This window comes from Sapajus apella, unplaced genomic scaffold (genome assembly GCF_009761245.1).
Source record: "Sapajus apella isolate SASKATOON/1434 unplaced genomic scaffold, GSC_monkey_1.0 scaffold9, whole genome shotgun sequence".
NCBI classification, from domain to species: Eukaryota; Metazoa; Chordata; class Mammalia; order Primates; family Cebidae; genus Sapajus; species Sapajus apella.
Window position 1 is genome coordinate 7,804,752 of NW_022436949.1, and position 25,834 is coordinate 7,830,585.

General features: G+C 36.8%; 1 protein-coding gene across 9 annotated transcripts in view; it reads left to right on the top strand.

Annotated features, from left to right (window-relative positions):
• TDRD3 (tudor domain containing 3) overlaps positions 1-25,834 on the top strand; it is a 180,909-nt gene that overhangs the window by 61,909 nt on the left and 93,166 nt on the right. For all 9 annotated transcript variants that reach the window (XR_004268813.1, XR_004268812.1, XR_004268811.1 and 6 more), the window contains exons 4-5: positions 3,992-4,152; positions 11,657-11,798. Coding sequence is in view for 6 of the 9 variants with exons in the window: in XM_032277328.1 (XP_032133219.1) it covers positions 3,992-4,152; positions 11,657-11,798 (303 nt within the window). In the remaining 3 variants the exon portion in view is untranslated. The remainder of the gene's footprint in view (positions 1-3,991; positions 4,153-11,656; positions 11,799-25,834) is intronic.

Here is a 25,834-nt window from a genome sequence, read left to right on the forward strand (position 1 = left end):
TTTTTTTGAGCCAGGTTCTCATTCTGTCACCTGGGCTGGAGTGCAGGAGCACAATCATGGTTCACTATAGCCTCCACCTCCCAGGCTCAAGAGATCCTGCCATGTCAGCCTCCCAAGTAGCTGGGACTGCAAGCACACACCACCATGCCTGGCTAATTTTTGTACTTTTTGTAGAGGTGGGGTCTTCCTGTGTAGCCCAGGCTGATCTCAAACTCTTGGGTTTAAGCAACCTACCCACCTCCGACTCCCAAAGTGCTAGGATTACAGGCCTGAGTCACTGCACCCAGCCTTAAGATGATTTTAGATTCAGGATTTAAGATCTTAGAACCATAACATTAAAAAAAATTTGTTATGTATATTTTATTTAGGTCCAGTACTTCCCTATGTTTTAACTACAGAGTATAAGAAACTGAATATTGTAAGCAGAATAATGAAAAAAGTCATTATATATACTGGTTTACTTATAGAATATTTCTGAACTGTGGAACTACTAACTTAAGGCTTAATGATTCAAATTAAGAAGTGACAGGAAGGCCGGGCGCGGTGGCTCACGCCTGTAATCCCAGCACTTTGGGAGGCCGAGGCGGGTGGATCACGAGGTCAAGAGATCGAGGCCATCCTGGTCAACGTGGTGAAACCCCGTCTCTACTAAAAATACAAAAAATTAGCTGGGCATGGTGGTGCGTGCCTGTAATCCCAGCTACTCAGGAGGCTGAGGCAGGAGAATTGCCTGAACCCAGGAGGCAGAGGTTGCGGTGAGCCGAGATCGCGCCATTGCACTCCAGCCTGGGTAACATGAGTGAAACTCCGTCTCAAAAAAAAAAAAAAAAGAAGTGACAGGAGATTCTGTAAAATTCGTGGGTTTCTCAGGAGGATCTAATAAATAATACTTCCTTTTCTACTTTGGTTTTGAACCAATTAACAAGAGTGGCATATGTGGGCCAAAATAACTTTATTACTGATTAAAATATATTTTGAAGATGTGTCTTAGTGGGGCGGGCATATGGATACATTAACCGAACCACAAAACATATAGGCTTGTACACTCACTCATGGAAGTGCCAATCCAGTGAGGAGGCTGAATAAGTGCCCCCTCCCTCATGTTCCCTAGCTAGGCTAGATCTCAAGAGGAAGATGAGTGAGGCTGAGGCTAACATACAGTATTTTCTTCACAATCAGGTAATTTATTCCATAAGTGGGTATATTAATTAGCTGAGGCTGCTGTAACAAATTACCACAAACTTGGTGGCTTAAAACAATGGAAATTTATTTTCTCACAGTTTTGCAGGCCAGAAGTCTAAAAGGATCAGCAGGGTTGGTTCCTGTTGGAGGCTCTGAGGGAGTATCAGTTCCATGCTTCTCTCCTAGCTTTTGGTAGCTGTAGTGGTCCTTGGCCTTTTTCGGTTGTAGATGCATAACTTTAATTTCTGCCTTCATTTTCACATGGTGTTTATACCCCGTCTCTCTGTTTCCCTTTCTCTCCTAAGGACACTCATCATTGGCTGTAGGGCCCACTATTTCACAATGTTCTTATCTCTGGATCCTTACCTTAATTATATCTGAAAACAGCCTTGTTCCCAAATGAGGTCACATTTATAGGTTCCATGTAGACTTGTCTTTTGGTGGGGCCACTATTTAACCCACTAAAAGGGGTGGAGAGGCCAGAATTTGTATTAATTAAATAAGTAAAGTTGCTGCTTGCTTGGAATTCAGCACTTGGGACAGGTGTTTCTCCCTATCCTTCATTCCCCAGATCTTTGTTCTCATAGTCAACCAGATGTAGGAGATCACCAAAGTAGTCCTATTCCTGCTCTGTGTTTGCATCATTGGCATATCTTCAATTTGTGTTTCTTTGACAGAATCTTTTAAAGTGACTTACCCATTTTATGAGCATTAGTAGGTAAAACTAGGTAATGTGATACATATGTCCATTTAACTGTGCACAAAGAACAGGCAGTTGGTCACAATACACTGAAAACAAGGGAAGGTGTCATCCCAACACCAAGGGAGTTAGAACTACCAAAATTCCACAAAGATGCTTAGTTACCTGTGTTGTATGGCTTGAATAAGGGGTACGATTATTGCTCTGGATATCAAATATTGGTAAAGTTGGACTTTTTTTGGCTACTAAACATTAAATAAAAGCAAATGTTTTCCTCCTACATTTGAATGGAAATATAGCGCCTAGGATGCATGAGTCTCACTTTGCAACACATAGTCCTAGATCATCACCAACTGTGTGGTGGGTTTTTTGCAATGATGTAAGTGGCCTAACTCCATGCTCTCCATGTATAGAATACTTGAAATATGGCTAGTATGATTGAACAATTGAATTTTAAATTTCACTTAATTTTAATTAAATGCAAATTTAAATAGCTACATGTGGCTGGAGGATTGTCTTGGACAGCACAGACTAGATATTTGTCAATGCCTAGGCTGAAAATATTGGGTACCAAAATAAACAGAATTACGACTTTACAATAATTATAACATGCCCGTGATAAATGTCCTTATTTTAATGGCATTAACAAAATCAAAAGAAAAAGTTCATCCTGAATTAGTGGCTTATCTATACTTGTTAAGAGTTTTGGATTTGCTTCAACTTGGAATTTTTTTCTTAAGTGAAAATTAGATGAAATTTTAGATTCTCTTTTCTAATTATATTCTCTAGGCCTAAATTTATTGTAACAAAATTATTCCTTTTTTAGGCAAAATACTGGTAAATATGGAGTGGAAATTTTTCAACTTGGGAACATGCTTGCTCAAGAAATTTAGTGTAAATATTTGTCAGTCATTTTACATTTCTCTTTGCTGAAAATATAAATTAATATGAACAGAAAAATTGTACTTAAAAGCCTATTTTTAAGAAAGTCTTTCTCCCCTAAGATATAATACTACTTAAAGATGTAGAAATTGTCACTTTAGTTAAATTTATTTTTCAGACATGTAAGCAGATTCTACTGTTATTTCTCAACTGTGCTCTATTTGTTTTATTTTTATATTTTTATCTTTGAAATTTGGCTAACACACATGGCATTAGATTTAATATCAGAGTTAAAGTTTTTATTTTAAAAAGGAAAATGTAAAAATATGTTAATTACAACTCATACCTCTTGAACTTTATGTAGTTTTGGTGGTATTGTATTCTTCATGTATACCAGAAGAGGGTGCACTTTAAACTTGCTGTCTTTAAATAGAAAGCATTGTTTTGTTGTTGTTTTGAGATGGAGTCTAGCTTTGTCACCTCAGGCTGGAGTGCAATGTCTTGATCTCAGCTCACTGCAACCTCCACTTCCCAGATTCAAGAGATTCTCTGCCTCAGCTTCCCGAGTGGCTGGGATTACAGGTGCACACCACCATGCCCAGTTAATTTTTGTATTTTTAGGAGAGACAGAGTTTCACCGTGTTGGCCAGACTGAGGTCACAAGCTCCTGACCTCAGTTGATCCTCCTGCCTCAGTCTTTCAGGTGATCCGCCTGCCTCAGTCTTTCAAAGTGCTGGGATTACAGGTGTGAGCCACCACGCCAAGTCCAGAAAGCATTTTTTTGGACTGCTGCCATAAATTTGATTCCCTTAAAAAAACTGCAAAGTTCTTTATTTTCAAAATATCCCTTAATGTACAAGTAGGGAGAAGCGGGATATATGTGTGTGATTTAGAGTGCATAAGGCTAACAATATCAATAAATAAACCTTTCATCCAGAAATATAACTTTGTTTTTCTAGGGTTTTCTTTTCTCATTACCTTCTGAAAATAAATTCAGAATTATTAAAGAAAAATTGTTCTTCAGGAGACCTTTTTGAAGTTTTTCGTTTCAATATCAAAACAAACAAAAACCTGATAATATGTAACTTCAGTTTCGCTCTTAATTGAAGGTATTACAAATCATAAAGCATGACCATTAAGGAAAAGAGAAACACTATAAATGAAAGTACAGCCATGAATAGAGTTTCATGACTAGATAGTGATTTTTATTCTTTTGTGTTTTGACAGCTTGAAGGTCCATGTGTTTTGCAAATTCAAAAAATTCGCAATGTTGCTGCACCAAAGGATAACGAAGAATCTCAGGCTGCACCAAGGATGCTGCGATTGCAGATGACTGATGGTCATATAAGTTGCACAGCAGTAGAATTTAGTTATATGTCAAAAATAAGGTGATTGGCACTTTATTTTGTGTATTTGTTATAGAGTGTTGAAGGTGCTATTCAGTGGAATAATTTAAGAATTTCGAAAAGGAGAAGTGGACCCTTACATTATAACTTTTCAGAGGAAATTAGAGAGCTTTGCATTTCTGCTTTATCTATATAAAAATAGTTAAGAATAGTATGGCCTGGGGAGGTGGGTCACGCCTGTAATCCTAGCACTTTGGGAGGCCTAAGGGGGTGGATCACCTTAGGTCAGGAGTTCAAGACCAGCTTGACCAACATGGTGAAACCCTGTCTCTACAAAAATACGAAAATTAACTTGGCATGATGGCGGGTGCCTGTAATCCCATCTACTTGGGAGGCTGAGGCAGGAGAATAGCTTGAACCTGGTAGAGGGAGGTTGCAGTGAACTGAGATCATGCTGAGGGAATGTGTTCTCCTTCCATGTCCACAAGGGGGCGTAGTTTTAAGGGCAAGAACTTCCCAGCACCATGCCCCCTCCCATCTGTCTTCTTCGGGGAAATTTAACGGTTTATGTTTAATTTTCACCGCAAAGGAAGAAACTAAGAAACTATTTTTGTATATTTAGTAGAGACAGAGTTTCACCATGTTGGCCAGACCGAGGTCACAAGCTCCTGACCTCAGGTAATCTGCCTGCCTCAGTCAATCACTCCAGCGGAAGCTTAGAGAAACTCCTTTCATTGGCCAGAGGAACTTGGGGAGGTGGGAATTTCTCCCATGATAAATTTCCCTGCTCCTTCACCCACACCGGATTTCCAGCTCTCTGGAATCTCCTCCCACATAGTGGGAGCTCCCTTTCCTTTCTTGGATTTCCCCCCTGGAGTTCCCTTCCACGCTCTTCGTGGAAATTTTTCTCTCTTCTCCTTTTTTCCCCTCTTTACCTAAATAAAATCACCTTTCTGCAACATTTCTTGGGTCGGGTTTTTCCTTTCAAGCTTACAGCACACCTGCGGTGGTCCCCTTTCTCATCCTTGAAATAGCGGAGAGCAAAAACCTACGACATTCTCGCGGGGGAGCTGTGCCTCACCTGTACCCTAAAAACCCGGTTACAATGCCATTGCACGCTAGCCTGGGTGACAGAGTGGGACTCCAGTTCAAAAAATAAAATAATAGAAAAAAAATTGTAGTTAAGAATATAGTTACTTCTTGATTCAGTGTTAATTATAAAAACAAATTTATGATGTTCTTGTATGAAAATAATATTTTTAGTTTTGTCTGATATTTTAGGTTACTCAGTTGTTTAGAACAAACAGAATTTTTAAAAATATGGTTTCATCTTTGACAATTCAGTAGCCATGTATAATAGTGTGTCCATCATACTGTGTAATGTTCTTGCAGTTTTATAGGCTAATGAATTTTCCTAGGAAATGATTGAAGTCAGGGAGGTTTGTGACTGACTTCAGTCATTTGCTAGGAAATGATTGGGAATGATTTTCCAAATCCTTCATTTGGTTATTTTAATAAGAGACTTTTAGAGTTGTGCCCAGCGGAATGGAAGAAAGCAATAAGAAGGAAGGGAAAGTGTGCCCTTTTTTTCAGTGTTTCCATTTGGCCATTCTGAGCTCTGTTTTCTGAGGTGGAAACTTCCACTAGACATTTGCATCCCTCCTCCCACCTGCCTTTTTTGGTCTTCTTTGTCATTTTATATGCTTACATTTGCAGCTTGGCTCCTCAGCTTTTTCACTTAATATGAACTCCTATATCATACTTTTCTCTTGAGCAGGCATTTATCAGGTGTTCCAGCCCTTTACCAGTGTTGCAGGTACAAAGGTAAACGGGGTTTAGATTTCAGCCTCTTAGTAGCTCATATGCTAATGAGGTAGCACTTAGGCATGCAAATATTATAAGAAATATATGAACTGAAATTACTAAGAGTCCCGAAAATTACTTCTGCCTAGGGTAACCAGGAGTGGGTTTAAAATATGAGTAGGTGTTTTAAGGTGGGGAGGGAATAGCACATGCAAAGACACAGTGTTCTGACAACAGAAAGACTGAGAAGTAACATTTGGTGGAATGTAGGTGATTTAGAACAGTGGTTATGTGAGAAGATATGTGTTAGGTTGAGGCCTTGTATGATATCTTCAATGATTTGTCTTCCTTTTTCTTCCTTTATCTGGTATCTGCATCTGGTAAATTAGGCCCCCTCCTCAGAAGATGTATGTTTGTCTAAAATGTTAATTCCTGTACACTAAGGGAGATTTGTTGACTTTGTGATTATCTTGTCTTCTTTTTGAAGAATAAGATTCCTACTTTTGTGTAGAAACAGCTTTTCAAATTATGACAAATTCAGTCACACCCCTTGCAAGGGAGCTCACAGATGACTCAGAAGGAAGACTTGCCATGTAATGGCCCCACTCTCTGATTTTATGGCTGTATATTTCACTGAGTAGTAAAAACACAAGGTCAGTTTAGCATTGGGCAGTTGTAGCATTGGTAAGTTGTAGCCTACTCTGCCCAATGCTGTCTACTGTCATCCCTTGTTGAAAATATTTGAAAGATATTTTACCAAATAAGTTTGTAGTTATCTTAGAAGGAAGATGAAACAACTTTTTAGATAGGATAAACCAGGTGCTGATACAGATGTGTTATCTTACGTGGGCTTTGCATTTCTCTGAGGTGCTTGTTTCTACTCTTCTGTCCCACCTTCTGCCCCATTCCTTGCTTTTTTTTTTTTTTTTTTAATTGCAATGAAGAGAGATTAAAGGAACCTTGGGATGCCAATAAAAATATTAACTAAACCAAAATATGTTTTCTTAATAAGAATAATTATGGTTCTGAAGGTGATAGTAAAAATTGTATTAAAATTTTAGTCCCTGAGTTAAAAAAAAGAACAAAGCTGGAGGTCTCATATTTATTACCTGGTTTCAAACTACACTACAAAGCTATCGTAACCAAAATAGCATGGTACTGGCATAAAACCAGACACATAGACCAGTGGAACAGAATAGAGAACCCAGAAATAAGTCCATATACTTATAGCCAACGCATTTTCAACAAAGGTATCAAGAACATACATTGGGAAAAGGGCAGTCTCTTTAATAAATGGTTCTAGGAAAACTAGATAACCATATGTAGAAGAATGAAATTTCCATCTCTCACCATATAGAAAAATCAGCTTAAATGTGGCCGGGGATGGTGGCTCACACCTGTAATCCCAGAACTTTGGGGGGGTCAAGGTGGGCAGATCACCTGAGGTCAGGTGTTCAAGACCAGCTGGGCCAACATGGTTAAACATGGTGGTACACACCTGTAACCCCAGCTACTCGGGAGGCTGAGGCAGGAGAATCACTTGAACCCAGGAGGCAGAGTTTGCAGTGAGCTGAGATCATACCATTGTACTCCAGTCTGGGCAACAAGAGTGAAACTCTGGCTCAAAAAAAAAAAAAAAAACCACTTAAATATAAGATGTGAAATTATGAAATTACTAGAAGAAAACATTGGAGAAATGCTTCAAGACATTGGTCTGGGCAAATATTTTTTGGATAAGACCTAAAAAACATAGGCAACACAAGTAAAAAGTAGACATTTGGGATTATATCAAACTAAAAAGCTTCTGCACAGCAATGGAAACAATGAACAAAGTGAAGAGACTACATACAGAATGGGAGAAAATATTTGCAAACTATCCATTTGACAAGGGATTAATATCCTGAATATATAAGGAGCGCAAATAATTCAATAGCCAAAAAAAAAAAAAATCCAATTAAAAATTGACCCAAAAGACCTGAATAGACTTTTCTCTAAAGAAGACATACACACAGCCAACAGGTATGCGAAAAACTACCTAGCATCACTAATCAACGAAGAATGCAAATCAAAACAAAAGTGAGAGATCATCTCACATGGTTAGAATGCCTGTTATCAAAAAGACAGAAAATAACTGCTATAGTTTGGATATTTGACCTTCCAAATCCTATATTGGAATTTGATCCCCAGTGTTGGAGGTAGGGCCTAGTGGGAAGTATTTAGGTCATGGGGGAGCAGAGCCCTAATGAATGGCTTGGTGCCATCCTTGCAGTGAGTTCTTACTCTGTTAGTTCCTGTGAGAACTGGTTGTTAAAAAAGAGCCTGGCACCTCTCTCTTCTCTTTCTTGCTTGCTTTTTTCATGTGTTCTGCATGTACCCCTTTGCCTTCTGTCATGAGTGAAATCGTCACCAGAATTGAATGCTGATGCCATACTGCTTGTACAGCTTGCAGAACTATGAGCCAAATAAACCTTTCCTTATAGATTATCCAGCCTCAGGTATTCCTTTATAGCAACACAAATAGACTAAGACAATAGCAAATGCTGTTGAGGATGCAGAGAAAGGGGAATGCTCAAAGACAAATATTGCATGTTCTCACGCATGTGGGAGCTAAAAAAAATTGATCTCCTGCAGATAGAGAGTAAAATGGCAACTGGGAAGGATAGTGGGGAGTGAGTGATAAGAGGGGATTGGTTAATGGGTATAAAAATACAGTTAGATAGAAAGAATAAGATTCAGTAGTGTAATAGGGTGACTGTAGTTAACAGTAATTTACTGAATATTTCAAAATGATTAGAAGAGTAGATTCTTAATGTTCTCAGCAAAGAAAAGATAAATGTTTGAGGTGATAGATATCTCAGTTACCCTGATTTGATCATTACACATTGTATATATGTGTCAAAATATCACATATGCCCCCAAAATATGTATAATTATGATATCAAAAAATAAAAATTTAGCCCCTATTCCCTTTTGTGGGAGTAGAACTTGGATTTAATCTGGTGAGACTATCAATTGTTCCAATGAAATTGTAGGTCCAGCTTCAAATAATTTGACTACATAGATCTTAGGTAAATAATCTAATTCATTGGCAGTTTCTTTAGAGGAAAAGAGTACAGTAGCCTGGTGTCCTTAGTGTTTATCTTTATTTATCCCTATACGTTGACTGTAAGAGTTATGAAAGTCTGGATTTGCTGATTGTCTGGAATTGGGAACATTTCTTCACGCTTGTAATTGTATTAAGCTGTTGCTGATCATGAAGGCTAATAGATGGTTCTAAGTTTACTACATTTACCACTGCAAAGCTGTCTACTTAAGGGTTAGGTTAGGCAGGGCTATGACCATTCATTTTGTCAGTTGTGATTGATCACTAAAAATGATTAAGCTTGGAGCCCTCAAAATAATTTTAATGGCTTTATTGAGATAGCATTGATATATAAAAATTATATATACAGTATGTAAGATGCACAGAATATTTTTAAATATGTAATCTATCTTACTCTGTATGGCCTCTTTAAAGTTTTAAAATCAGACATCCTCTATTTCTTCTTGTTAGTAATTATTTTATCAATTATCTTTCTCCAAAAAAGGCCGGTGATATTAGCACTCTGACTGATTTGCTCTTGCATATATTAGCATGTGGTGAACTTTATGAGGTTTTAAGATGTGCACAGTGCAAAGCCATTTCAGAATAATTTTCTAATTTATCCTAAGTATTTTAGGACAGACTTTACCTTAGAAGTACTATTTGCAGTACTTTACTTCTTGCTGTATGTGAGGAGAGTTACGGTGGGGCTTGGTATATATACTTTTATTTTAGAACAAACCTAAGTGACAAAATGTATTTCTTTCCTTGTTTTCGTTTGCCAAAGAGTTGGTAAGAGGGTAAACATTTGTCTCTGGTTTTCTATAAGAGGAGTCATGGTCCAATCGACTGCTGTTACCTTCACCATTCAAGTTTTTAAATCCTGAGTCAAGCCAAAAAAAAAAAAAAAAAAAAAAAAAACCAAACCAAAACAAAAAAACAAAGAAAGCCATGCCAATCTCATCTTGTTTTCTGTGCAAGTCAATCAGTTGGAGGAAGCATCCCACAAAGTTCTACAGTGTGGCTGAGGACTTTGTACATTGTTCTTTTTTTTAATAGTCATTTCAAATATTGTGAAATGCATTGTTACAGGAAGTTCCTTGCCCTCCCAAAAGCCACCCCACTTCTCTCTAAGGACAATGGTCCAGTCCTCTCCCGAGTCCACACAGGGAAGATAATAGCATTGCTTTTGTGTAAATTATGTAATGCAAAAATTTTTAAATCTTTCCCTTAATACCTCTTTATTTTATTTTTGAAAGATGTTAGCCTCTGTGGCTACCCCTTTTTTGTCCCCCAACTTGAGATGTATGAAGGGTTTTGGTCTCCCTAGGAGTGGGTGGAGGCAGCCAAGGCTTACCTGTACACTGACTTGAGACCAGTTGAATAAAAGTGCACACCTTAAAAAAAAAAAAAAAGAAAAAAAAGAGGCATGGTGTAATGTTTGCCCCAAATCTGATACTATTAGCCTATTATAGAAATGTTCTTTTAAATTTAGTATATAAATAGCTTAAAGTTAGCCTATAAAAATCCTTTTAAAGTTTGTGCATAAATAACTTTCATTTGATCTTTGACTAGATGGTGAACAAAAAAAGCATTATTTTGTGTAAATTACTATGGCTCATACAGATGTTAAATTTGTAGGTTTATTACTGGTCAGCTAGCTTCTGTGTTGAAATTCAATCTTGTAACAAAAAACAGTATTTTTTTGCTGTGCACAGCTAAAGTTCAGAGTAAAAAAATGTCAAATCTTATATTTGTATTCCATGCATAGTTGAAAAAGTATTTTATGCTTTTATTCTATTTATCATGTCTTTATCCCAACTTTGTGACGTTATTGTCCACTATTTTTTTTTCTTTTGCAAGTTAAGATTAAAGCTCATTTATCTGTCATTGAGATAAAAAATGACAATCTTGGCCAGGTGCAGTGGCTCACGCCTGTAATCCCGGCACTTTGGGAGGCTGAGGCAGGTGGATCACTTGAGGTCAGGAGTTGGAGACCAGCCTGGCCAACATAGTGGAGCCCTGTCTTTACTAAAAATACTAAAATTAGCTGGTCGTGGTGATGCACGATTGTAATCCCAGCTACTCAGGAGGCTGAGACAAGAGAATCATTTGAACCTGGGAGACAGAGATTTCAGTGAACCAAGATCATGCCACTGCCCATTGCACTCAAGGAGCTTGGGCAACAGAGTAAGGCCCTGTCTAAACAAACAAACAAACAAAATCCCAATTTTGTTCCTGGTCCTCTAACTTCCTCTCTGGGGGTAGTCAGCCTCCTGAAAAATTAGTTTCAGTGTTAGTGCATTTTGAAGAACCTTATTAGGTCATAATATGAAACTGAATTCTAGGTTTGGGAAAGAGCTTCAACGTGTTTTGTTTTTGTTTGTTTGGGTTTTTTTCTTTTTAATTTTTATTTTGAGTTCCGGGGTACATGTGTAGGATGTGCAGATTTGTTACATAGGTAATGTGTGCCATAGTGGTTTGGTGCACCTATCAACCCATCACCTAGCTATTAATTCCTGAATGCGTTAGCTATTTTTCCTAATGCTCTCCATCCCCCTACCCCACCCCCTCAAAAGGCCCCAGTGTGTATTGTTCCCCTCCCTATGTCTGTGTGTTCTGAGCTTCAGTGTGTTTTTAACTCTTTTCTCTTTGCTTTAGCCTGAACACACCACCTGGAACTAAGGTTAAGCTCTCAGGCATTGTTGACATAAAAAATGGATTCCTGCTTTTGAATGACTCTAACACTACAGTTCTTGGTGGTGAAGTGGAACACCTTATTGAGAAATGGGAGTTACACAGAGTAAGTGTAAATTATGGCTTGAACTTTTGAAACATTATGCTGTTTTTTATTGCATTAAAGAGCTCTTTCAGTAATGAAGGGTAAAATTAGTTTGTTGTGTCAGAGTCGAATAGAATGGAATACGATTATCTATAGAGAAACTATCTTTGTCTAAGCATATTTGCTAAAGTAGATAGAATTTTTCAATATTTGTTACATTTTATTACTTATATTTAAACATTCTTTCCTGACAAGTTTCAAAACTGTCAAGATATCAGTTATAAGCTATGTATAATTTATCTGTATATAATTCTTTCTGCAAAAAACAAAAGTGTGTATATATATGAATATACGTATACGTGTCTTATCTACATACACACATACGTGCAAGTAAAAGTAAGTTAGAATTTCACTATAAATGAAGTGCTTGACTTCCTAGTCTCATTTGTTGATATTTTCCCCCGTTTATAGTAACAGTATCTTCATCCTTCCAGTCATGTAGGTTATCTTGTAATTAATTGTTCCTCTACTTACTTCCAGCAACCATTTCTGTTGATCCATTGCAGTCAAATCTCATATCACTTCCTTGCTCTCCAGTTCTTATTATTACTGTAGTTTAGGTCTTTAATATCTCTTGCTGGGACTGCTATAGTAGCCTTTTGACTGTCTATCCACATATCCTTTCTCTATCTTCTGATTTATTTTATGTACTTCCACCAGATTTTCTTCTGTCAGCATAGTTGAGACCATGTCACACCCTGCTTTTATTTCAAATGCCTTAATTTGGGATTGAATACCATTTGTAATCTAGCTCCAGTTCCAGCTTTCATTTCATTTTCAGCTTTCTAAATTCTTCCACATAGGTCTTGTTGTAACCAAATGGAATTACTTCATCTTTCTTTGATTCTCTATGCTTTTCTCAGTTATACATTTTTAATAAAATGTTTTCCCACTTTTATACCATTCATCTTATTTTCTCTCACCTGATCCCCGCATAGTCAAATCATCCCTGTGCTTTTAGACCCAGATCAAATAATTGCTTCTTCTCAAGGTGAAGTACTTGTTCCTTTATTGAATTCTTTAAACATTTTATTCTTCTTCACAGTGTATTACTTTTTACCTATCGCTAAAATTATGTTCATTTCTCATCTCCTTAAACAGATAGTATGCTTTGAGGCCAGAATTTTTGTTTGTATCATTATTCTCAAGTTCTGCAAATATTTGTTGAACAACGTATAGATATTATGCTGGGGTCTTGCATCTGTATCTCATGTTATCCTACTAGTAGTCTTTATAAGGGCTGTTAAATAACATACTTTATGATTAGACAGATGATGGATCTGAGCACAATCCCAGACCATTTTCTTCTGTTATACCAGAGCAGCCTTTTCGCAATCTCCAAAGCAGTAGTGCTGAACTTTACATGTAATGGACATCATAAAAAATACTTATGGTGTAAATGAATTACAAAGCACATAAAAAATATTTGTGGAATGAATGAATTGCAAAACTAATTGCTCCTTGAGCTGAAATGTATTCTTGTGACACCCTCAAATCTTACCTGTTTTCTAAAGTCAGCCATGGGCCTAAGCAATATTTCAAGCTTCTGGTATTTTATGATACACTACCCTCCTATTTTCTTAGCTGGAAAGTGCTTGTGTTTGGGAGGTAAATAGATACCTCTATTTAGGCACACTTTTATTCCTTAGTACTCATTCCTTTTGATACAAATGTACTGTGATTTGGGCTGCTGTACTATGCAATATAAAGTAATGTTCCACAACTGCAGTGTTTAATTGAAAATGTCACAAAAAAGTAATTCAGAAGTAGCTTAATAGTTTTAGATAAACAGCCACGTTTGTGAACTTTGAATTTCCTAGAGAAACTTCACCCATTTCATGTGATCCTTTCATAAGTTGATATAATTGTATTTTTTTTAATCAATAGAGCTTTTTTAAAATTGTGGTAAAATGTTCTCAAATATAATACCTTACATAATTTTCCCACAACCCAGCCAGGACCGAACTGCTTTGCTAACAACTGTAAACATTCCTAGGAACCTTCTCACCCTCAACACACACACACACACACACACACACAGAGAAAGAGAGAGAGAGAGAGAGTTTAGTAGTAATTTGACAGTTGCCTTTGAAATGTTTAATTTTGTGTCTCTGCACTTGGCTTCCTGCAAGCCACATTAGTATTTCTTGTTAGGGAGTGATAAAAATTTACATTTAAAATTGTTTAAAAACATTTTAATATGATTATAGTCCTTTTTGGTTTTATAGTTTTTGATTTGGTAGCCACAGCAATGTAGGAAACAGGGAAAGTGCAGTTACTTGAGCAGCTGGCAGTGATATACATAGAAATTATAAACCATTTGGAAGTGAAGGAAAACTAAACATTTAGTAAACTATATGCAGGCATTGTAACTGTAGCAAGTTAATACCAGATATAATTTACAAAATACTGTATTTCCATATGTTTTAGTGCCCCCAAACTATAGATTAAATTTTTTTTTATTGTGGTAAAGTATACATAACATAAAATTTGACGTTTTCACAATTTTTTAAGTGTAAAGCTCAGAGGCTTTAAGAACATTTGTATTGTTGCACAGCTGTTACTACCATCCACCTCCTTAACTTTTCCATCTTCCCAAATCTTAACTCTGTGCCCATTAAATAGTAACTCTGCATTCCTTCCTCCTCTCAGTCTTGAGCAACCACCTTTCTATTTTCTGTCTCTATGAATTTGACTAAATAAATTGTATATGTGGAATTGTTTAATATATATCTTTTTTGTGCCTAGCTTATTTCACTTAGCATAATATTTTTAGTGTTCATCTATGTTGCAGCAAGTGTCAGAATTTCCTCCCTTTTAAGGTTGGATAGTATTCCATTGTATATATATACCATCTTTTGTTCATTTATCCATCAGTGGACATTAGAGTTGTTTTCACTTTTTAACTCTTGTGAATAATGCCGTCATGAACATGGGTGCACAAATATCTCTTTGAGACCCAGCTTTCAATTATTTTGTGTGATCCAGAAATGGGATTACTGGACCATATAATGTATTTTTAATTTTTTGAGGAATTGCCATACTGTTTTATGTTTTCTTTATACTCATTTCCATCAGCATTGTTAAGGGTTCCAGTTTTTTCACATCTTCACCAATGGTTGGTATTTTGTGTCTTTTTGATAGTAGACATCCTAATATGTGTAAAATAGAATATCATATAGTTTTCTTTACTTTTTAAAATGGAGCATTGCCCAAGCTGGAGTACAATGGCACGATCTCGGCTCACTGCAACCTCTGCCTCCTAGGTTCAAGTGATTCTCTGTCTCAGCCTCCTGAGTAGCTGGGATTACAGGCGTGTGCCTCCACACCCAGCTAATTTTTGTATTTTTAATAGAGACGGGGTTTCACCGTGTTGGCCAGGCTGATCTCCAACTCCTCACCTCAGGTGATCTGCCAGCCTTAGTCTCTCAAGGTGCTGGGATTACAGACATTCAGCCACCGTGCCCGGTCTTCATTATAGTTTTGATTTCCATTTCCCAGTGCTTAGTAATATTGAGCATCTTTTTGTGTGCTTATTGGCCATTTGTGTATCTTCTTTGGAGAAATTTGTATTCACATCCTTTGCCAATTTTTAATCAGGTTGTTTATTGTTGTTGTATGAGTTATTTGTAGATTCTGGATGTCAATCCCTACTAAGAGAATATGTTTTACAAATATTTTTCCCATCCCATGTGTTGCCTTTTCACTGTGTTGATAGTGTCTTTTGATGCACAGAATTTTGAAGAGTGTTTTAGGTTTAGCTTTTATGCTTAGGTCTTTGATCCATTTTGAATTAATTTTTATATTAGTTAAGGGTCCAAATTCATACTTTTGCATGTGAATATCCAGTTTTTCCAGCACTACTTTTTTGAAAATCCTGTTCTTTATGAATGGTCTTGCCACCTGTATCAAAAATTATTTGGCCATATATCAACAAATTTATTTCTAGATTATCTGTTCTTTTCAGTGGTCTAAATGTCTGTCTTTATGCCACACTGTTTTGATTACAACTCTTTATTAAGTTTCATAATTGGAAAGTGAGACCCTTTTCAGAATTGTTTTGGCTATTCAGCTTTGAGATTCCATATTAATTTTAGGATAGATTTTTCTATTTTTGCAAAAAAATATCACTGGGATTTTGATAAGGATTATGTTGACTCTACAGACCACTTTGGGTAGTATTGCTATCTTAACAATATTAAATCTTTCAATTCATGACCATGGGAAGTCCTTTTCACATTGTTCTAAATTATTAGTGTAAAGAAACACAACTGATTTCTCTGTGTTGATTTTGCATACTGCAACTTTTTTGAAATTGTTATTCTAACAGGTTTTTTCTTTTTCTTTTTAGTGTGGAATATTTTCTGCATATAAGATCATGTTATCTGTAAAGAGTTAATTTTATTTTTTCCTTCTCAGATTGAATACCTTTATTTCTTTTTCTTGCCTTATTGCCCTGGCTAAAACTTCTAATACTATATTGAATGGAAGTGATGAAAGTGACATCCTTCTCTTGTTCTTGATCTCAGAGGAAAATCCTTCAATCTTTCACTATTGAATATGATGTTAGTGGTGGGTTTTTTGATATATGGCTTTTAATATGTTTGAGTAGTTGCTTTCTATTTTTAGTTCATTTTATGTTTTTATTATAAAAGTATGTTGAGTTTTGTCAGATGCTTCCTCTGCATCAGTTGAGATGGTCCTGTGTCCCCTCTGCCCTTCATTCTATTAATGTGTTACATTGATTAATTTTTATATGTCGAAGCATTCTTGTGTTTTGGGAATAAGTCCCGTTTGGTCATGGTCTATAATGCTTTTTATATGTTGTGGTATTCTGATTACTAGTTTTTCATTAAGGATAGGTTACTTTTCTTCTAATTTCTAAAATTATGGTAAAATACACATAACATAAAATTTACCATCTTAACCATCTTAAATATACAATAGTTTTAAACACATTCACAAATGCTTGACATCACTAATCATTAGGGAAATGCAAATCAAATACAGTGAGATATACAACTTCACAGCCATTAGCCATTACAATGGCTACTGTTAAAAAAAAAAAAAAAACCTCAGAAAATGGCAAGTGTTGGTGAGATGTGGAAAAATTGGAACTAAGCCTTGTGCACCCTTGGTGGTAATATAAAATGGTATAACTGCTACAGAAACAGTGTGGCAGTTCCTCAAAAAATTAAAAATAGAATTACCATATGATCCAGCAATTTCACTTCTGTCTGTATACCCAAAAGAATGGAAAACAGGCCTTGAAGCAATATTTGTGCACCCATGTTTACAGCAGCAGAGGACATTATGCTAAGTGAAATAAGTCAGGAATAAAAAGACAAATACCGTATGATTCTACTTATGTGAGGTACTGAGAGTAGCAAAAATTATAGAGACAGTACAATGGTGATTTCCAGGGACTGGAGGAAGAGAGAATGAGGGAGTTATTTTTTAAGGAGTATAGAGTTTCAGCATTAGTAGACCATTTACTTTTAATGAAATGCAGTATGGAAAGGTTTAATTCTACTATGTTGCTATTTCTTTTGTTGTTCTTTTGCTTTTTGTTTCCTCTTTTACTCCATTTTCTGCTGCCATAACAGAATACCACAGGCTGTGTTATTTATGAAGAAAAGAGATTTATAGTTCCAGAGGCTCAGAAGTACAATAACATGGCTTTGGTATCTGACCAGGGCCTTCCTGCTGCATCATAACATAGTGGAAGGGCAAGTAAGCATGTGAGACAGAAAGTGGATGGGAGATAAACTTTATCTTTCATCAGGAACCCACTCCCAAGATAACTAACCCATTCCTGTGATAACAGCATTCATCTATTCATGAGGGAAAAGTACTCATAATCTAATCACCCCTTGAAAATCCCCCTCTTAACATTATTACAATGGCAATTACATTTCAACTTTTGGAGAGACATTCAAACAAGAGCACTTCCTTTTAAATGAATTGCAGTTTTTAAATGATTCAGTTATCTGCATTATTAGCTTATCAGCTATATGACCCTCTTTTTGTTTTTAAGTGGTTGCTCTAAGGATTACAATGTGTACCTTTATTTCTTTCTGCCTTCAGTAGTATATCACTTTATGCATATTGTAAGACCCATACAATTATATGCTTTCATGTCTCCAGTTTTGTCTTTTATGCTAGTTTTTTCATATACTTTATATTCGTTATGAGGCTCACAACACGTGGTTTAATTTTTTTCCTTTAAATGGTTTTTAAAGAAATGAAAAATTTTTTAAAGACATTTTTATCTTTTTTTTTTTAATTGCATTTTAGGTTTTGAGGTACATGTGAAGAACATGTAAGATTGTTGCACAGGTACACACATGGCAGTATGGTTTGCTGCCTTCCTCCCCATCACGTATATCTGGCATTTCTCCCCATGTTATCCCACCCCAACTCCCCACCCCCTGCTGTCCCTCCCCTGTTTCGTCTCCACAGACCCCAGTGTATGATGCTCCCCTCCCTGTGTCCATGTGTTCTCATTGTTCAACACCTGCCTGTCAGTGAGAGCATGCGGTGTTTGATATTCTATTCTTGTGCAGTTTGCTGAGAATGATGGTTTCCAGGTTCATCCATGTCCCTACAAAGGATACAAACTCATCATTTTTTTGTGGCTGCGTAGTATTCCATGGTGTATATGTGCCACATTTTCCCTGTCCAGTCTATCATCGATGGGCATTTGGGTTGGTTCCAGGTCTTTGCTATTGTAAACAGTACCACAATGAACATTCGTGTGCATGTGTCCTTATAATATAGAATGATTTATAATCCTTTGGATATATATCCAATAATGCGATTGCTGGGTCAAATGGAATTCCTATTTCTAGGTCCTTGAGGAATGGCCACACTGTCTTCCACAAATGTTGAACTAATTTACACTGCCACCAACAGTGTAAAAGTGTTCCTATTTCTCCACATCCTCTCCAGCATCTGTCTCCAGATTTTGTAATGATCACCATTCTAACTGGCATGAGATGGTATCTCAATGTAGTTTTAATTTGCATTTCTCTAATGACCAGTGATGATGAACATTTGTTCATGTTTGTAGGCCTCATATATGTCTTATTTTGCAAAGTGTCTGTTCATGTCCTTTGCCCACTTTTGAATGGGCTTGTTTTTTTTTTCTTGTAAATCTGTTTCAGTTCTTTGTAGATTCTGGATATCAGCTCTTTGTCAGATGGGTAGATTGCAAAAATTTTTTCCCATTCTGTTGGTTGCTGATTCACTCTAATGACTGTTTCTTTTGCTGTGCAGCAGCTGTGGAGTTTGATTAGGCCCCATTTGTCTATTTTGGCTTTTGTTGCCAATGGTTTTGGTGTTTTAGTCATGAAGGCCTTGCCTATGCCTATGTCCTGAATGGTTTTGCCTAGATTTTCTTCTAGGGTTTTTATGGTGTTCCGTCTTATGTTTAAGTCTTTAATCCATCTGGAGTTAATTTTAGTGTAAGGTGTCAGGAAGGGGTCTAGTTTCTGCTTTCTGCACATGTCTAGCTAGTTTTCCCAATACCATTTATTAAACAGGGAATCATTTCCCCATTGCTTGTTTTTGTCAGGTTTGTCAAAGATCAGATGGTTGTAGATGTGTGGCATTGCCTTCGAGGCCTCTGTTCTGTTCCATTGGTCTATATCTCTGTTTTGGTACCAGTACCATGCTGTTTTGATTACTGTAGCCTTGTAGTATAATTTGAAGTGAGGTAGCATGATGCCTCCATCTTTGTTCTTTTTGCTTAGAATTGACTTGGCTATGCGGGCTCTCTTTTGGTTCCATATGAAGTTTAAGGTGGTTTTTTCCATTTCTGTGAAGAAGGTCACAGGGGATAGTGTTGAATCTGTAAATTACTTTGGGCAGTATGGCCATGTTCATGACATTGATTCTTCCTAACCATGAGCTTGGAATGTTTCTCCAACTGTTTGTGCCCTCTTTTATTTCATTGAGCAGTGCTTTGTAGTTTTCCTTGAAGAGGTTCTTTACATCCTTTGTTAGTTGTATTCCTAGGTATTTTATTCTCTTTGTAGCAATTGTGAATGACAGTTCGTTCTTGATTTGGCTGTCTTGTAGTCTGTTATTGGTGTATAGGAATGTTTGTGATTTTTGCACATTGGTTTTGTATCCTGAGACTTTGCTGAATTTGCTTATCAGTTTCATGAGATTTTGGGCTGAGACAGTGAGGTCTTCTAAATATACAATCATGTCGTCTGCAAATAGAGACAATTTGACATCCTCCTTTACTACTTGAATACCCTTTATTTCTTTTTCTTGCCTGATTGCTCTGGCTAGAACTTCCAATACTATATTGAATAGGAGTGCTGAGAGAGGGCATCCTTGTCTAGTGCCGGATTTCAAAGGGAATGCTTCCAGTTTTTGTCCATTCAGTATGATATTGGCTGTGAGTTTGTTGTAAATAGATTTTATTATTTTGAGATATATTCCATCAATAACTAGTTTATTGAGGGTTTTTAACATAAAGGGCTGTTGAATTTTAAGACATTTTTGTTTTTCTACATATTTACCATTTCCAGCCCTCTCTCTTTTCTTCTGTAAAGATTAATGATGTTGTCTATGTGGTGTGTCTTTTAGTTTAGGTTAGCTGATGATGAAGTGTTTTAGTTTTGGTTTGTCAGAAGAGTGTTGTTGTTTTGCCATTACTTTTTAAGCACATTTCCTCTGAATTTATGTTTCTACATTGAAAGATTTTTAAAATTTTTCTTAAGTGTTTTAAGGACATCATTGTCAATTACTTAATATACTATCTATAGTATGTGGTAATCTTTTTTTTATGAAATGTATCTTTTTGCTATCTACTTTTAAGCCTTTTGCTTCCTCCCTCCCCCCCCCCATTTTTATTTTAGGTTAAGGAGGTACATGTGCAGGCTTCTTACATGGGTAAATTATGTGTCACTGAGGCTTGGTGTATGAAAGATTCCATTACCCAAGTAGTGAACATAGTAGTACCCTGTAGGTAGCCTTGCAATTAATTTCCTCCTCCCACCCTTTTCCCTCAAGCAGTCCCCAATGTCTCTTGTTCCCATCTTTGTGTCCAGGTGTACTCAGTGTTTAGCTCCCGCTTGTAAGTGAGAACATGTGGTATTTGGTTTTCTCTTCCTGTGCTAGTTCACTGAGAATAATGGCCTCTAGTTGCTTCCATATTGCTGCAAAGGATATTATTTCATTCTTCTTTATGGTGTTGTAGTATTCCATTATGTATATGTACCACATTTTTTTCATCCAGTTCTGTGTTGATGGACCTCTTTGTTGATTCCATGTCTTCAGAGAGTGCTGCAGTTAACAAACGAGTGCTTATGTCTTTTTGGTAGAATGATTTATTTTCCTTGGGATATATGTGCAGTAATAGAATTGCTGGGTCAAACAGTAGTTTAACTCTTAGTTCTTTGAGGAATCTCCAAACTGTTTTCCACACTGGCTGGACTAGTTTACATGTCCACCAACAGTGTATATGTGTTTTCTTTTCTCTGCAACCTTGCCAGCACTGGTTGTTTTTTGACTTTTTAATAATAGCCATTTTGACTGTTATGTGATGGTATCACATTGTGGCTTTGATTTGGCATTTCTTTAATAATTAGTGATAGTGAGCTTTTTTTAATGTATTTGGTAGCCAGTTACATGTCTTCTTTTGAGAAATGTTCATATCCTTTGCTTATTCTTTAATGAGGTTCTTTTTTTTTTTTTTGCTTGCTGATTTGTTTAAATTCCTTATAGATTCTGGATACTAGACCTCTGTTAGATGTAGAGTTCACAAATATTTTTTCCCGTTCTGTAGGTTGTCTGTGTACCCTGTTTATAGTTTCTATTGCTGTGCAGAAGCTCTTTAGTTTAATTGGGTCCCACTTACTATTATTTTTTTTTTGTTACAGTTGCTCTTAAGGGCTTGGTCATAAATTCTTTGTCAAGGCCAGTGTCAAGGAGGGTATTTCCCAGGTTTTATTCTAGGGTTTTTATTGTTTTAGGTGTTACATTAATTAACTTAAGTCTTTAATTCTTCTTAAGTTAATTTTTGTATATGGTGATTGGAAGGGGCCCAGTTTCAATATTCTGCATATTGGCTAGCCAGTTAGCCCAGCATCATTTATTGAATAGGAAGTCCTTTCCTCATTGTTTGTTACTGTCAACTGTGTCAAAGATCAGGTGTTTGTAGTTGTGTCACTTTATTTCTAGGTTCTTTATCCTGTTCCATTTGTCTGTGTGTCTGTTTTTTACCTAGTACTCAGTGTTACGTGTGTCTGTTTTTGAACCAGTACCATTCTGTTTTGGTTATTGTAGCCTTGTAGTATAGTTTGAAGTTGGGCAGCTTTGTTCTTTTTGCTTAGGACTGTATTGGTGACATGGGCTCATTTTTGGCTCCATATGAATTTTAGAAGAGTTTTTTTTTTCCCTAATTCTGTGAAGAATGACATTGGTAGTTTGATAGGAATAGAGGTGAATCTCTAAATAGCTTTGGATAGTGTGACTATTTTAATGATGTTGATTCTTGCTGTCTGTGGGCATGGATTGTTTCTATTTGTGTTGTCTCTGATATCTTTGAGCAGTGTTCTGTAATTCTCATTTTAGAGATCTTTTGCCTCCTTGTTGGACTGTTTTCCTAGGTATTTTATTCTTTTTGTGGCCATTGTAAATGGGGTTACATTCTTGACTTGAGTCTGGGTGCTGTTGGCATGTAGAAATGCAATTGATTTTTATACATTGATTTTGTATGCTGAAACTTTACTGCATTTGTTTATTGTTCTAGAAGCCTTCTGGTAGAGTCTGTGGGGTTTTCTATATATAGAATCATATCATCAGCAAAGATAGATAGTTTGACTTCTTTTTTCATTTGAATGTCTTATATTTCTTTCTCTTGCATAATTCCTCTGACAAAGACTTCCAGTACCATACTGAATAGGAGTAGTGATAGTGGTCATCTTTGTCTTGTTCCAATTATCAAGGAGAATGCTTCAGCTTCTATCTGTTGAGTATAATGCTGGCCATAGGTTTGTCATAGATGGCTCTTATTATTATTATTGAGATAGAATCTTGCTCTGTCATCCAGGCTGGAGTACAATGGCTCAAACATAGTCCACTGCAACCTTGAACTCCTGGGTTCAAGGGATCCCCCGCCTCAGCCTCCTAAGTAGCTGACGTTACAGGTGCACACCACCAAGTCTGGCTAATTTTAAAATTTTTAGTAGAGATGAGGTATTTCTTTGTTGCCCACGCTGGTCTCAAACTCCTAGCCTCAAGCAATCCTCCTTGTTTGGCCTCCCAAAGTGCTGGGATTATAGGACTGGTTTACTGTGCCCAGCCCAATTGACACTAATTATTTTGAGATATGTTCCTTAGACACCTAGGTCATTGAGAGTTTTTAACTTGAAGGAATGTTGAATTTTATTGAAGGCCTTTTTTGCATCTATTGAGATGATTATGTGGTTTTTATTGTTAATTCTGTTTATGTGGTGAATCACATGTATTGATTTGCATATGTTGAACCAACATTGCATCCCATGGATAAAGAGCAGTTGTTTTGATGTGCTGCTGCATTAGTTTGCTAGTATTTTTATTGAAGATTTCCTCATCTACATGCATCAGGAATATTGGCCTGAAGTTTTTTGTTGTTGCAGCTGTGCCAGATTTTGACATCAAGATGATGCTGGCTTTGTTCAAAGAAATAGGGAAAATTTCCTCCTCCTTGATATTTACGGAACAGTTTCAGGAGGATCAATATCAGTTCTTGTTTGTATGCCTTATAGAATTTGGCTGTGAATGTATCTGGTCAAGGACGTTTTTTGGTTAGGAGGTTTTTTATTAATGATTCAGTTTCAGAACTTGTTATTGGGTTGGCCAGGTTTTCACTCTCTTCCTGGTTCAGTCTTTGGAGATTGCTTTTAGGAATTTATCCATTTCCTCTAGATTTTCTCATTTGTGTGCATAGAGATGTTCATAGTTGTTTCTGAGGATCTTCTGTATTTCTGTGGAATTGGTTGTAATATCATCTTTGTGATTTCTGATTGTGCCAATTTGGATCTTCTCTCTTTTTTGTTAATCTAACTAGCAGTCTGTTAATCTGTTTTTGTTTTTTTTTTTCCTTGAGACAGAGTCTCACTGTGTCTCCCAGGCTGGAGTAGTGCACTGATGTAATCTCAGCTCACAGCCACCTTCCCTTCTGGAGTTCAAGAGATTCTTGTGCCTCAGCCTCCCAAGTAGCTGGGACAGTAAGCCTGTGCCACCATATGTGGCTAATTTTTGCATTTTTAGTAGAGATGGGGTTTCACCATGTTGGCCAGGCTGGTCTCAAACTGCTGACCTCAAGTGATCTGCCTAGTTTGTCCTCCCAAAGTACGGGGATTGCAGTGTGAGCTGCCGTACCCGGTTCACAGTGTATCAATCTTGTTTCTTCTTTCAAAGAACCATCTTTTGGTTCCATTGATCTTTTGTTTGGATTTTGGCATCTCAATTTCATTCAGTTCTCTGATTTTAGTTATTTTTCTTCTGCTAGCTTCAGGGTTAGTTTGTTCCTTTCATTCTTGTTCTTTTAGGTGCAGTGTTATCCAGGCCAGAGTGCAGTGGTGTGATCTTGGCTCACTGCAACCTCTGTCTCTGGGGCTGAAGCAACTCTTCTGCCTCAGCCTTCCGAGTAGCTGGGACTACAGGCATGTACCACCATGCCTAGCTGGCTTTTTTTGTATTTTTAGTAGAGACAGGGTGTCACCATGTTGGCCAGGCTGATCTTAAACTCCTGACCTCAAGTGATCTGTCTGCCTTGGCCTCTCAAAGAGTTGGGATTACAGGTATGAGCCACCACATCCAGCCAATTTGAGAACTTTGTAACTTCTTGATGTAGGTGTTTAGCACTAAAAGCGTTCATCTTACTACTGCTTTCGCAGCATCTCAAAGATTTATGTTATGTCTTTCTTTTCATTAATTTCAAATAATTCATTTATTTCTTCCTTGTTCACCCAGAGGTTATTCAGTAGTTTTAAAATTTCTGTGTAATTGTGTGATTTTGAGAAATCTTGCTATTGATTTCTTTTTTTACTGCACTGTGGTCCAACTGCGTGCTTGGTATAATTTTTAATGTTTTTGAATTCATTGAGACTTGCTCTGTGGCCAAGCATGTTGTCGATCTTAGACTGTGTTCTGCTGCAGATGAGAAGAATGTATATTCTGTGTTTGTTGGGCAGAGGATTCTGCAGATGTTTATTAAGTCTAATTGATTAGGTGTTGAGTTTCAGTCCAGAATTTTTGTGTTATGTTTCTGCCTTGATGATTTGTCTAATGCTTTCAGTGGGATGTTGAAATCTCTCACTATTATTGTATTTGTCTAAGTCTTTATTCAGGTCAAGAAGAACTTATTTGATGAATCTGAGTGCTTAAATGTTGGGCATGTACATATTTAGGAGAGCTAAGTCTTCTTGTTGAGTTGAATTCTTTATTATTATGTCATGCCTTTCCTTGTCCTTCTTAATTGTTGTTGGTTTAAAGTCTGTTTTAGTTGACAGAAGAATAGCGACCCCCGCTCTTTTTTGTTTTCTGTTTGCCTGAAAGATGTTTCTTCATCCCTTTACTTTGAGCCTCTGGGTGTTGTTACTTGTGGGATGGTAACAACACCCAGAGGCTTAAAGTAAAGGGATGGAGAAACATCAAAGACAGCAAACAGTTGACTTGCTTCTTTATCCAACTTGCCATTCTATTCCTTTTAAGTCTGTCATTTAACCCATTTATATTCAGGGTCAATATTGATATGTTAGGGCTTGATTTTGTTGTCATATTTTTAGTTGGTTGTTATGTAGACTTGATTGCATCGTTAGTTTATAGTGACAATGAAATATGTGTTTAAGTGTGCTTTGTGAAGACAGGTATCATTTCTTCATTTCCATGTTTAGCACTCCATTTAGGAGCTCTTGTAACCAGGTCTAGTGGTAGTAAATCCCCTTAGTATTTTGCATGTCTGAAAAGGACTTCATTTTTCCCTTGTTATGACG